This window comes from Anomaloglossus baeobatrachus, chromosome 4 (assembly GCF_048569485.1).
Source record: "Anomaloglossus baeobatrachus isolate aAnoBae1 chromosome 4, aAnoBae1.hap1, whole genome shotgun sequence".
Taxonomy (NCBI): Eukaryota; Metazoa; Chordata; class Amphibia; order Anura; family Aromobatidae; genus Anomaloglossus; species Anomaloglossus baeobatrachus.
The window spans coordinates 661774198-661788473 of record NC_134356.1 but is presented as its reverse complement, the minus strand read 5'-3'; the positions used below and the strand labels follow the sequence as shown (position 1 = coordinate 661788473).

The 14276-nt window shown below is 50.1% G+C and overlaps 1 protein-coding gene across 1 annotated transcript in view; it reads right to left on the bottom strand.

The window, feature by feature from the left end:
* Positions 1-14276, bottom strand: part of ACP5 (acid phosphatase 5, tartrate resistant) — a 129876-nt gene that overhangs the window by 104558 nt on the left and 11042 nt on the right. The window contains exon 2 of the mRNA XM_075343126.1: positions 9544-9698. Within this exon, the coding sequence (XP_075199241.1) occupies positions 9544-9584 (41 nt within the window). The 5' untranslated portion in view covers positions 9585-9698. The remainder of the gene's footprint in view (positions 1-9543; positions 9699-14276) is intronic.

The following is a 14276-nucleotide window of genomic DNA, read 5'->3' as shown; positions in this document are numbered from 1 at the left end:
AACAACGGCTGGATGGACAGGTCCCACAGACGGCTGTGGTGCTTCTACTCCCGGCAGGTTGATGGTGACTGCCTTTCCCTGCACCTGTGTTGTGTTATGGTTCCAATGGCTTCCCACCGGTAACCCACTCCCCAGCTTGGATGGATGCTGAGGGAGCCCCTTTTGCCCGCAGGCTCTGGCCCTGGGAACTGTAGCCTTGGCGGTGACTGTGTTTCCCTTTACGGTTTGAGCAGTTGCCTTCAATCGGGACTTGACTGCTGGGAATCCCCGGAGGTTCCCTTCGCTAACAGATTTGACAAATTTAACGGCGACTCCTAGCCTTGTCGGGGTCCGTAAGCCCTGCCGGATGGTGCTGGCTTCTCTTTACTCTCCGATCCGGTACCGCTGGGCCACCGCCTGTCCACGGTCCATACGGTTTGCTCCAATTAGCCTCTCCTGCAGACCGTCTGCCAACCTTGCTGTTCCTATATACGGATAAGGCTGCACATCAAACTTAGATAATGGTATAATGCCTCAAGCATATGGACAAATATTGGAATATACAATGAAAAATGCTACTTGCTAATTTGAACATGTGAATAATGAATTGCATACCTGCCATGAATATTAGGAAAAAGGAGATATTTAGCAATCGCATTGATCAATGTAACTGAGCCCCAAGGCCTCGTCAAGGCATATCTCTATATTGGGGTCCCTAGCTCTGTGACCCTAACTGTGTGTCATCTCATTGCAATTAAAAACTGCTATGGGTGGAGAGGGGTAACTAAGGACTTTCTTATATAGGAGATGGAAAAAACATGGCCGAAAGGGGCGGAGCTGTGTTCACATTCAGAAAAAAACTACATATAACTGAATAGGATAACTGAAGTGAGCACTAATATATATATTATGAATGCAAGCCAAAAATTACATACTATATACGGATAAGGCTGCACATCAAACTTAGATAATGGTATAATGCCTCAAGCATATGGACAAATATTGGAATATACAATGAAAAATGCTACTTGCTAATTTGAACATGTGAATAATGAATTGCATACCTGCCATGAATATTAGGAAAAAGGAGATATTTAGCAATCGCATTGATCAATGTAACTGAGCCCCAAGGCCTCGTCAAGGCATATCTCTATATTGGGGTCCCTAGCTCTGTGACCCTAACTGTGTGTCATCTCATTGCAATTAAAAACTGCTATGGGTGGAGAGGGGTAACTAAGGACTTTCTTATATAGGAGATGGAAAAAACATGGCCGAAATCCGTATATAGTATGTAATTTTTGGCTTGCACTCATAATATATATATTAGTGCTCACTTCAGTTATCCTATTCAGTTATATGTAGTTTTTTTCTGAATGTGAACACAGCTCCGCCCCTTTCGGCCATGTTTTTTCCATCTCCTATATAAGAAAGTCCTTAGTTACCCCTCTCCACCCATAGCAGTTTTTAATTGCAATGAGATGACACACAGTTAGGGTCACAGAGCTAGGGACCCCAATATAGAGATATGCCTTGACGAGGCCTTGGGGCTCAGTTACATTGATCAATGCGATTGCTAAATATCTCCTTTTTCCTAATATTCATGGCAGGTATGCAATTCATTATTCACATGTTCAAATTAGCAAGTAGCATTTTTCATTGTATATTCCAATATTTGTCCATATGCTTGAGGCATTATACCATTATCTAAGTTTGATGTGCAGCCTTATCCGTATATAGTATGTAATTTTTGGCTTGCACTCATAATATATATATTAGTGCTCACTTCAGTTATCCTATTCAGTTATATGTAGTTTTTTTCTGAATGTGAACACAGCTCCGCCCCTTTCGGCCATGTTTTTTCCATCTCCTATATAAGAAAGTCCTTAGTTACCCCTCTCCACCCATAGCAGTTTTTAATTGCAATGAGATGACACACAGTTAGGGTCACAGAGCTAGGGACCCCAATATAGAGATATGCCTTGACGAGGCCTTGGGGCTCAGTTACATTGATCAATGCGATTGCTAAATATCTCCTTTTTCCTAATATTCATGGCAGGTATGCAATTCATTATTCACATGTTCAAATTAGCAAGTAGCATTTTTCATTGTATATTCCAATATTTGTCCATATGCTTGAGGCATTATACCATTATCTAAGTTTGATGTGCAGCCTTATCCGTATATAGTATGTAATTTTTGGCTTGCACTCATAATATATATATTAGTGCTCACTTCAGTTATCCTATTCAACCTTGCTGTTCCGTCCGGGCCACACACCCGGACCGCCTTCAGACTGCTCCTCTACCACTTCATTCCTCTCACTTCAAAACTGAACTCTCAACTCCTTCCTTTTCCCGCCTCCAGGACTTTGAACTCCTCGGTGGGCGGGACCAACCGCCTGGCCCAACCTCTGGTGTGGACATCAGCCCCTGGAGGAAGGCAACAAGGATTTTGTGTTTGGCTTTGGTGTGCCTGACCGGGGTGTGGGGTGTGTTGGTGTAGTTTTGTGACGACCTGGCTTGTCCAGGGCGCCACATTCCCCCTTAGTAAAATGCAGACCATCCGCGGGCTGCCCGTCCATCACCGGTTTTATTTTTGTTTAACTGCAAGAGATGAAAACGGTAAAAACATTTAAAACACAAGCATTTTTCATTCTTCCCACATCGGGAGGCACATACTTAAACGTTACCAACATTTTTAATAACTGTTACGGCTTCCGCTCTTCTCCCACCCAAGCAACCTGGCCCTGATGCTGCACCTAAGCAAATGGGCAGCACCCCTTGACCCCAGTCAAGCACCAAGTTGCCCGAGCGGGTTCTGTCCCTTTCAGGGGACCCACGTCCATGGGGACCCCTGAACCCCCGGAGGATAGCCACCGGTTACGGTAGTGGCGGGCCTGGGCCATCCCTTTCCTCCAGACCCATCCTCCAAATCAGCCTCTCCGGAGGTGGTCACGGGTTCAAGCCCAACATTTTTATTTACATTCCACAAGTTCGTGGGTGCCCTGCAAGTTCTCGGGCTTGTCCGTAAGCAGTTCGTTACGCAAGGATTAAAGACAGTCCCCATGGGAACAACAGTTGCTGGCAACGACCGGTTCAATCACGGTTGTTAATCAGGTAAACTTTCGGTTGGTCATTTTTCACTTATCATTCTCAAACTTCCAAACGGTACTGGTGGTCCCAACGGGGACAACTTGCAGCGGAGGACCGCTGCCATCACTGCTCACCTTCGGCTGAGGTGGCCTCATCCTCTGCCACCAACATATCGAACATGCAGTGAGAGGCCTGCTGGGAGAGGGGTGCCCAGTATCCGTTCCCACCGGTGTGCGGGATGTAATAAACCACCGGCTCTCCCTCGTAGCGGAGACGCTCACTCGCCTTCTTGACTTCAGAGGTGGGCTCGGCGCCGAAGCTGGAATCACTATCACTTGTCTCCGCGCCAGACGGGTTGCCGCCAGCTGCCGCAGTCTCCAGGCTTCCAGCATCCAGCACATCAGATCCTTCTGTAGTAGCACGGGGTAGCAGGTCAGGTTGGTTAACGCTGAGGTGCCCCATAAGTAATGGCAGGGACGATGCGATGGCCGAGACTGGGCCGGGACCCCCAGCCGCAGTGGCCGGTCCTGGTAAGACATGGGGACGTGGGTCATCCATCGGCTCCATCACATCTGCTCCCATCCCATACATTGGGGCAGTCGCAACCAGCATTTTCACCTCATTGGTCCACTGCTCCATCATGAGGTATATCTGATCCTGCTGGCGTTGGTTGAACTCAATTATTCTGGCCTTCATCCACATCACGGTCCCGGGTTCGGGCACAGCGCCTGGTGCCATCCTGGCTGGGGCTTCTGATACATCTTCGCTAAGGGGCCGCGGCCTCGGCGGCTCCCACAGGAGCGGTTCAGGGCGGCCCTGAGCGTCTGCAGCGGTCGGTCCGCCGGGGCGGATTGGCAGGGTATCACTACCGGTTGGACGGGTAGCGGGCCTAGTGGCGGTGCGGCAGCAGCTAACACGGGTAGCGGGGGAGGAGGCAGGGTGAGCGGGTGCAGGCCGGGCCCCGCAGCCGCAGTGGCCGATCCCTTGGGAATACAGGGGCGTGGGTCTCTTACCCGCTCCTCCAAATCCTCCTCCACCTCGCGTCTCCGCATAGCAGCCACCACGTCCGCCATGTCGGTCTCCCACTCCTCCAGGAGGAGCTGCATGTGGGCCTGCAGACGGTCACTCAGCGGGGCGGTCCGGTTCCTCACCCAAGCCGCTGTGCCGGGCGCGGGGCTTCACTGTTGGTATTTGGACTGTGCATCTCGGCAATGAGGTTTTCCAGTAACCCGGTATTGCTGCAGAGTCCTGGCGTCCCTGCTTTTATAGCCGCGGGCTACATGCGGCCAGACGCCATCCGTCACCCTTAGTCTTTTTCCGGCTCCTCCTCTACAGGGGCGGGGTTTCGGCTTTCGCGCCTCCACTGCTCGAGGAGACGCTCGAGCGGGGTCTTTTCGCGCCCAAAATGGCGGCTTCTCCAATTTTTCGGCCGGACTCCTCCGGCGGTCACAAGGCGCACCTCTACCAGATGGCAGAGCGGTAAGATCCTGTTCATGACGCTAAGTTGTCGCGGGCAGAGGAGGGGACGCTGCGCTCACCCACTGCTCGGGTCCAGCTGCTGCTGCTGCTCGGTGGTGGCTCGAGCGGTGGGCCGGATCCCGGGGACTCGAGCGGCGTTCCTCACCCGTGAATGAAAAGGGGTGGTTTGAGTTTAGGGATATTGTCCATGACGCCACCCACGGTTGTGGTGAGATTGGTGACACCACCGCTGCTCTGGACGGGGATCCCGGGAGCGATGAAAGGGAGCAGCTTGGATGTGGGTTCTCCCCTCCGTGGGTAGGGGGTTGGTTGTCCCGGGGCCCGGTGAGGGAGGTAGGGATGTATGGCAGGCGGGTTACGGGGCCTGCTGAGGTGCAGGCTCACGGGGGCAGCGCTGTGCCGCACGGCACGGTGGTACTCACTCAGCCAATGACGAATACAAAGTCTCCGGTAAAACAACGGCTGGATGGACAGGTCCCACAGATGGCTGCGGTGTTTCTCCTCCCGGAAGGTTGATAGTGACTGCCTTTCCCTGCACCTGTGTTGTGTTACGGTTCCAATGGCTTCCCACCGGTAACCCACTCCCCAGCTTGGATGGATGCTGATGGAGCCCCTTTTGCCCGCAGGCTCTGGCCCTGGGAACTGTAGCCTTGGCGGTGACTGTATTTCCCTTTATGGTTTGAGCGGTTGCCTTCAATCGGGACTTGACTGCTGGGAAACCCCGGAGGTTCCCTTCGCTAACGGATTTGACAAATTTAACGGCGACTCCTAGCCTTGTCGGGGTCCGTAAGCCCTGCCGGATGGTGCTGGCTTCTCTTTACTCTCCGATCCGGTACCGCCGGGCCACCGCCCGTTCACGGTCCATACGGTTTGCTCCAATTAGCCTCTCCTGCAGACGGTCACCACCGTCTGCCAACCTTGCTGTTCCGTCCGGGCCACACACCCGGACCGCCTTCAGACTGCTCCTCTACCACTTCACTCCTCTCACTTCAAAACTGAACTCTCAACTCCTTCCTTTTCCCGCCTCCAGGACTGTGAACTCCTCGGTGGGCGGGACCAACCGCCTGGCCCACCCCTGGTGTGGACATCAGCCCCTGGAGGAAGGCAACAAGGATTTTCTGTTTGGCTTTGGTGTGCCTGACCGGGGTGTGGGGTGTGTTGGTGTAGTTTTGTGACGACCTGGCTTGTCCAGGGCGCCACAATTTCACCTGGTTAATCTCAGTATCGCCCGGGTTCCTCACCAAACATCCAAAAGTGAGTAAAACAAGTTAAAAGACTTTCCAGACTGAGCCTGAGTTATTCTGGGACCTGTTGTTCCACACACCCGAGCCCCTGGGGCCAGCCTCACTCACAGGAGGCCATACCACCCGACTGCAGACACCATCAGCCCCAGACACTCGTTAAACCTGCAGTGGCGGTCACCCATATCCCTGACCGCAAACCGTGAGTGGCGTCACAACTCATTATAAACAACCTGACATACATGTTGCCAGATACCAAAGTGAAGACCCTGTGGCGTCCCGGAAGGTGGAGTGATGTCCCTGAGGCGACCGCTGCAGGTGGGCGACACACTATAGAAAAATGTAAGCCGGATAGACTCATTCTAAAACCCCTCATGCAGAATAGATAACTATTGACAGAATTATTATTTGTCTCACAACCATCTCTCCTGAGTCACTCATACACAGAAATGCTTGGCTTGGCCAACCTCTGTGTTCTGTAGGAGAGAGCCGCTCCAGTCTCCTGTGTGTCCTCCACTTTTCCCTGTGTCCGCCAGACTCCTCTGTGCCCTCCAGTCTCCTCTGTGTCTCCCAGACTCCTCTCTGCCCTCCAGACTTCTCTGTGTCCTCCAAATTCCCCAATGTCCTTCACACTTCTGTGCCCTTCAGGCCTCTCTGTGTCCTGCAGACTTCTCCACTTCTCCATGTCCTCCAGACCCCTCCATGTCCTCCCGACCCCTCCATGTGACACGTGTTCCGCCCCCACATCAGTAGCAGCCGGGCTGCTCGGATCCGGACCCATGGTGTGGCTCGAGGGATTCTCCGGACCCAGGGGTCACGCGGACACTCCGAATGAAAAGGGGACGTATTTGTACAGGATTTGCCATTGTCAGTCTGTGACGCCACCCACGGAGTGTGGTGAAGTGTAGCACCACCGCTGCTGTTATGGGGCACCCAGGGGCAATGGAGTGGCAGCTGGTTGTTAACCCCTCTGTAGGTAGGGATGGTTGCCCCGGGACCCGGTGTCCTACCCTGGGGTGGGGTGACTAGGATTTTAGGTCGGCTGTATGTAACCCTGTGAGGGATGGTGTTATGCGGGGGCCTATTCTGTGTGCGACCCCTGGCGGTGCCAGGGCGTCGCACATGCCACACCGGGGCCTGGGGGCACTCGTTACCAGGCCAACTCTGTCCTGCTTGGAGGATGTCATGGTGACAGGGCCCGGTTTCGTGACCTCGGCGGTGTCGTTTTAATCAATGGTGGTGGGGATATTTACATGGGATATGTCGTGACGCAAAGCTGCTATTCAGCCTTGGGGGTTGGTGGTGATGCAGCTGAATTGGTATAGCTCTTCACAGGTAGAGCTGGGCCCCAGGACTGTTGGGAGTAGTAGTCCTCACAAATGGAGATGTAGAGGCAGGGTCGGAGGCGCAGGCAAATAACTGGACAATACAGGGATGCAATCTCAAGATTTTACTCACTGTTGAAAGTTACTGGTTTACATGATTGGTCAAATGTCGCCCCCAGAGTGCTGAGTCCTGCTGTGATGGTCTCCGGCCGATCCCAGATAGTTCAGAGACACAACCCAGTACAGCCTTCTGTGTTTCTTTCCTGGTCATCTTCCTGCGCTGGCCTCTCCCACCTGCCCCGCGCCTACACACACAGATCCCCGAGTTGGTGTCCACGGACCCTGTTGGGTGGCTTGAAGCTCTATCCCTTGGCCCTATGTGGTCACCTTTTCACTGGATATGTGTGGATGTGGCTTCGGAACTTGCAGTAACCTCAGCATCCGGTTTGCTAGCTGAGCCTTGTAGCTCTCCACTAGTTGAGGGGCCGGTCCCCTTTGCGGCCAAGTCCCTCCACTCCGGTATGTCATTTTCTGGAACGAGACCACGGGTGTATGGCGCATTTCCCATGTGCTCTAGGAGCCCTTCTCTCCTGATCCCAGGCCGAGCTGCTCCAGCTCCAGACCACAGGTCTGCACTCCTCCGCTCCTACTTCCTGATTGACTAACGTTCTACAGTGTGCTCCCACTAACTAAACCACACCTCCAAGCCAGCCGCCAAAACCCTGGTCTGATGGTGTGTTGCTAAATAAAGAGTGTGTCTGTGTTTGTGTGTAACGACCTGTGACCTCCTCCTTACCTGGAAATGGGACACCACACCTCTGGTTGAGGTGCAGTACCTCTGTGGCGACTGGAGTCTCAGGGGTGCCACATGTCCTCCAGATCCCTCTGTGTTCTCCACATTCCTCTGTGTCCTCTACACTTCTCTGTATCCTCCATACTCCACTGTGTTCTCCATACTCCTCTGTGTGCTCCAAACCCCTCTGTGTCCTCCACACCCCTCTGTGTCCTCCACACCCCTCTGTGTCCTCTACACTCCTTTGTGTGCCGCAGACCCCTCTGTATATTCCAGACTGCGCTGTGTCCTCCATACCCTTCTATGTCATCTAGAACCACCTGGCAGTGGCTTATCTTTATGAGAACAAAACTGAGAACAAAAGCATCAGTTGTCGTGAATCGGACATGCCGAATCTTTCTCTCCCCCAAGCTCATCTACCATGGTAGAATTGGGAGTCCCACATATACATTATATTCCTGGCAGATCCAGTTGAGACCGGTGCGTTTAACCAACTATATCTATATGTGTATGGGAGCCTTACGTCCGTGTTATACATGGCAGTCTGATAGAATGTGTTACAGAATGAATCCATCATACCCATCATGGCTACACAAATTTTCTAAAAAAAAACACCTTGTACAGTGTACAGCCCTACCTGGAGTAGGAGGTAAAAATGACGAAAGCCTTTCAAATACAAGCTGCAGGTTTGCGCCATTGCTGGATTCACCCTCTAAATATTAACGAGTCGTTAGGGGGTCATAGACCCCCCCATTCCCATTGGAGCATAAAATACACACAAAACACTTTCAGTGGAAACCATCTTTTTGGGGTTTATTGCAATTTTTTGGGTACTGATGGAAAATTCTTCAGGGTCATTTCAGAGGTATCATATGGAACAGATGCCAGCACTGCAGGGTGCTAAGTCATTAAAATGGGGTACAGCGGGGTACACTTCTGTGTGTATCTCCCTCTCTGTCTTCCTTTTACTCATAGGATGCACCTGGCCCCAGTAATAGTAGTGAAAGCTTCAACATCTGTTTCCTCCATGTCTTCCTGCATACTGCAAACAGGAAGCATAGACCCGGGCAGGTGGTGAGGAGAGATCGGTCCGTGACATTTCAGGATCCGCGCAGGGACAGCAAGTTACACAGCAGAGTGGAAAACAGAATCGTAGTGGGACTACCAGACAAGTGGAGATGGATGAAGAGGGTCAGTGTGAGGACGGGCTCACACAGCACCATTCACTCATAGTCTGCACTTGTTTTCATAGAATAGTGGAAAAAAATGTAAACAGAGGAACAGAATCAAGTTTTCCTTTAACGCTTTTCCTTTAGGAAAGACCTATCGCCCAGTTCTCTAAGAAAAACCTCAAAATAGAGATCCAACAAGTGAACTCAACTTAAGGACAAGTCGGAAAGAATGTATGAGATCCGTGTAGGGCATCACAGAGCAGAACGTGGAGTAACGTATCAGTAAGATCATAAAGGGACCTTGGGATGTTGTAGATTTGTAGATTGAGCAACATCAGAGATCAAAAAGATTGAAGGAAATGTCCATCCATGAACACCATGAAACTTAAAGTCTAACAATTTGTGCTGGCTATCATAAAGGAGCCCATTGTAGTCTTAAAAGAATATAAAACATATACCTACCGGATCCATTCCATTGCTCTGCTGTTCCCCACCGGACTCATCGCTTCCTCTTCTGTAGACGTCACATTTGAACTTGAAGAATCAACTCCTAGCTCTCATTCCCGCCTTAGACACAACGTTAAGTTTACAGCCAAACAGCCATATGACATCCCTTCCTGGAAGACAAAGCACCAAGACCGGTGGGGAACACTGGTAAGGAAACAGAAAAACAGTTGGGGTCCTGTAGATATCATTTTTATTTCAATTTTATTTTCTTAACTCGTTTGAAAAAAAAAAATATTGTAGTGGACAACCCCTTTAATATTTATTCAGGGACCAGAGCTCAGTAATTCTCACATAGAGCTCTAAAGTTAGATAGAACTAGTGATACAAAGCTGCCTGGCTGCAGCCACCACAAGAGGGAGCCTACTGCATACTGGATATACATTTACTAGTGATGAGTGGACCCGTACTGCGCAGGTTCTAAAGAACCCAAGCACCGACCCCGGGTTTGGAGTTTTCAGGGAACTCTGAGTAACAATCCGGGTACAACCACCTGGGTAATAAAAAAAAATCAAATTAACAAGAAAGAAAATAAGAATAAAGCAAGTGCTTCATAATTACTGGTCTCCGCGTGGCTATAACTATGCTTCCAGGCCGCTCACTCTACTTCCTGGGGTGGCTCATTATCCTTCTTACATATTCACTGCTTCCCCACCCACCGGCATTCCTGGCGTCTCTGATTAGCTGCAGTCAGACAGCGCCCCCAGCCTGTTTGACAGTGTGTCTGACTGCAACCAGAGGCGCTGTGTGTGTGACTAGATTGATGTAAAAATAAATAAATAAAAAATTAGCATAGGGTCCCTCCCATATTATGATAAGCATACAGCTACAGGCTAATTTAAAAACCTGGTGTGTGGTGCCCCCTAATTTTGATACCCAGCCATGGTAAAAAAACAGCAGCTAGGAGCTGGAATTCTCAGGCTATTGGGACACCCCAGCCTAAAAATAGCAGCCTGCAGCCAACCAGGATTGTTGCATCCATTAGATGCCGCAATCCCAGAACTTTTTACCTGGCTCATCTCAATTGCCCTGGTGCAATGACTATCGGGGTAATAAAGAGTTAATAACAGCTCACTGCTGCCACTAAGCTCTAGATTAGTACTGGGAGGCATCTAGGAGATCCCTCATTACTAATCTGTAAGTGAAAAGAAATTAACACGACACCAAAGAAATTTTGTTTGAAATAAAATACAAAAAAACACCCTCTTTCACCCCTTTATTAACCCCCAAAACACCCCGGTGTGATGTAATCCACATGAGGTCCTAAGTCGATCCTGGCTCTGCTATATCTGACCTCTTTGAACTGAGTGGCCTCTGGTTAGGTTACCTGCGATCACAGGTGGTGGATTGTGGGAACCTCTAGCTGTGACAGCAAAAAATCTGAGTGATGTCGCTGCTCATCATGCTGCTCATTCTCTGCCTGAAGCACATGGTTGTCATGTTCTATGCGCGCTGTCACTTCAGAAGTAGCAGAGTCGGAATCATTGTGGGACCTCGTGTGCATTACGTCGGAACTGGATGTTTTGGAAGGACTCACCTGTGACCACAAATCACCTGAGTGACGTCCCACTGATCGCGCAGCTCACTTCAGTCACTTGGGCGACTTGCTGTCACAGGTACAGGACCCCAGCTGTGGCCGCGGGTAACCTAAGTGATGTGACCGCTGATAGTGCCACTTACTTCAGTTGCTGCATGGAGCTTTCAGTGAGCGGTCATGCTCTATGGCCGCTCGCTGTGAGCTTCTGATGTAGCAGAGCTGGAAGCGTCGTGGAACCTTGTGTGGATTACGTCAAACCTGGAAGGGTGTTTGGGGGTTAATAAAGTGGTGAAAGAGGGTGTTTTTTGCCACCGCACCAGGGTAATCGGGAAGAGCAGAGTAAGGTCCCGGGACTGTCACATCTAATGGATGTGACAATTCCAGGCGGCTGCTGGCTGATATTTTTAGGCTGGGGAAAACCTAAAAACTATAGGCCTCCCCAGTCTGAGAATACCAGCCAGAAGCTGTGAGGCTTTATCTTGGCTGGGTATCAATTTATTTATTTTACTGCACGATATAGACCCGCCCACCAGCGGCAGTGATTGGTTGCAGTGACACAGCTGTCACTCAGCATGGGGGCGTGTCTGACTGCAATCAGTCATAGGTACTGGTGGGCGGGGGAATTAGTGAATATGAGATGAGCCTTATGAGCGGCCGGCATTTACAAAGGCAGGAGAAGCCGCGGGAGCAGTGTAACAGCCGTGCCGCGCCAGTGATCGGTGAGTATGAAGGAGGAAGAGGTGGGTAGAGGGAGAGGGAGAGACCGAGACCAACAGAGACAGACCGAGACCAACAGACAGAGAGAGACAGAGACCGACAGAGAGAGAGACTTGCGTTTTTGTTGACAAGAACGGATGCAAAATGCACCTCATTTATTTCAATGGGTGGAAAATGTTCACAAAATGCAATGAAGTGACATGCTGCTTTTTTTAAGCAACGATTTTGACAAATATTTGACTTTGCTGGGAAAGCAAAAAACGCATGCATTTTGTCACTGAAATGGTGCAGTTTAAAATGCAACCAAAACGCAAGAAAAAATGCAACGTGTGCACATAGCCTAAAAACTTTTATTACCTTTTTGTTTAAGGTGTCCTAGAGTAAATAAAAACAGTTTAAATCTGCACACAATGTAGTTAGTGAGTTTTTTATTTTTTATTTTTTAAGAATTTCTGTGTATTAACACTAGAATTACTGAGGTAGTCATTTTCACTACTTTGCACTATGTATTTCTATATAGCTGTCACGAGTCCAGTAGTTCTAGTGTTAAAGGGAATCTGTCACTAGATTTTTGCTACCTCATCTGAGAGCAGCATAATGTAGGGGCTGAGACCCTGATTCCAGCGATGTGTCACTTACTGGGCTATTTGCAGTCATTTTGATTCAATTACAGTTTTATGCACACTGAACCGTCTATAACCCCGCCCACATCACTTATTGGCTGCTGTCTGTATACACTGTATATTGACATTAAGCTGATAATAAGCATTGGGGGTGGGGGTGGACTAGGCAGCATGAGACACCTAGTCCTGAAGTGATAATCTCCTTCTGATAAAACACTGATTGTATTGAAACAGCAACAAACAGCCTAGTAAGTGACATATTGCTGGAATCAGGGTCTCAGCCCCTACATCATGGTGCTCTTAGATTAGATAGCAAGCAAAAGAAGGGAATTTTGTTTACTTACCGTAAATTCCTTTTCTTCTAGCTCCAATTGGGAGACCCAGACAATTGGGTGTATAGCTTCTGCCTCCGGAGGCCACACAAAGTATTACACTTAAAAGTGTAAACCCCTCCCCTCTGCCTATACACCTCCCCGTGCATCACGGGCTCCTCAGTTTTGGTGCAAAAGCAGGAAGGAGGAAACTTATAAATTGGTCTAAGGTAAATTCAATCCGAAGGATGTTCGGAGAACTGAAACCATGAACCAAAAGAACAATTCAACATGAACAACATGTGTACACAAAAAAAACAACAGCCCGAAGGGAACAGGGGCGGGTGCTGGGTCTCCCAATTGGAGCTAGAAGAAAAGGAATTTACGGTAAGTAAACAAAATTCCCTTCTTCTTTGTCGCTCCATTGGGAGACCCAGACAATTGGGACGTCCAAAAGCAGTCCCTGGGTGGGTAAAAGAATACCTCGGTAAAAGAGCCGTAAAACGGCCCCTTCCTACAGGTGGGCAACCGCCGCCTGAAGGACTCGCCTACCTAGGCTGGCATCTGCCGAAGCGTAGGTATGCACTTGATAGTGTTTCGTAAAAGTGTGCAGACTCGACCAGGTAGCCGCCTGACACACCTGCTGAGCCGTAGCCTGGTGCCGCAAAGCCCAGGACGCACCCACGGCTCTGGTAGAATGGGCCTTCAGCCCTGAAGGAACCGGAAGCCCAGAAGAACGGTAGGCTTCCAGAATTGGTTCCTTGATCCACCGAACCAAGGTTGACTTGGAAGCCTGCGAACCTTTACGCTGGCCAGCGACAAGGACAAAGAGCGCATCCGAGCGGCGCAGGGGCGCCGTACGAGAAATGTAGAGTCTGAGTGCTCTCACCAGATCCAACAAGTGCAAATCCTTTTCACATTGGTGAACTGGATGAGGACAAAAAGAAGGTAAGGAGATATCCTGATTGAGATGAAAAGGGGATACCACCTTCGGGAGAAATTCCGGAACCGGACGCAAAACCACCTTGTCCTGGTGAAACACCAGGAAGGGGGCTTTGCATGACAGCGCTGCTAGCTCAGACACTCTCCGAAGAGATGTGACTGCCACTAGGAAGACCACCTTCTGCGAAAGGCGTGAAAGAGAAATATCCCTCATTGGCTCGAAGGGTGGTTTCTGAAGAGCCGTTAGCACCCTGTTCAGATCCCAGGGTTCTAGCGGACGCTTGTAAGGAGGGACTATGTGGCAAACCCCCTGCAGGAACGTGCGTACCTGTGGAAGCCTGGCTAGACGCTTTTGAAAAAACACAGAGAGCGCCGAGACTTGTCCCTTAAGGGAGCCGAGAGACAAACCCTTTTCCATTCCGGATTGAAGGAAGGAAAGAAAGGTGGGCAAGGCAAATGGCCAGGGAGTAAAACCCTGATCAGAGCACCAGGATAAGAAGATCCTCCACGTCCTGTGGTAGATCTTGGCGGACGTTGGTTTCCTGGCCTGTCTCATAGTGG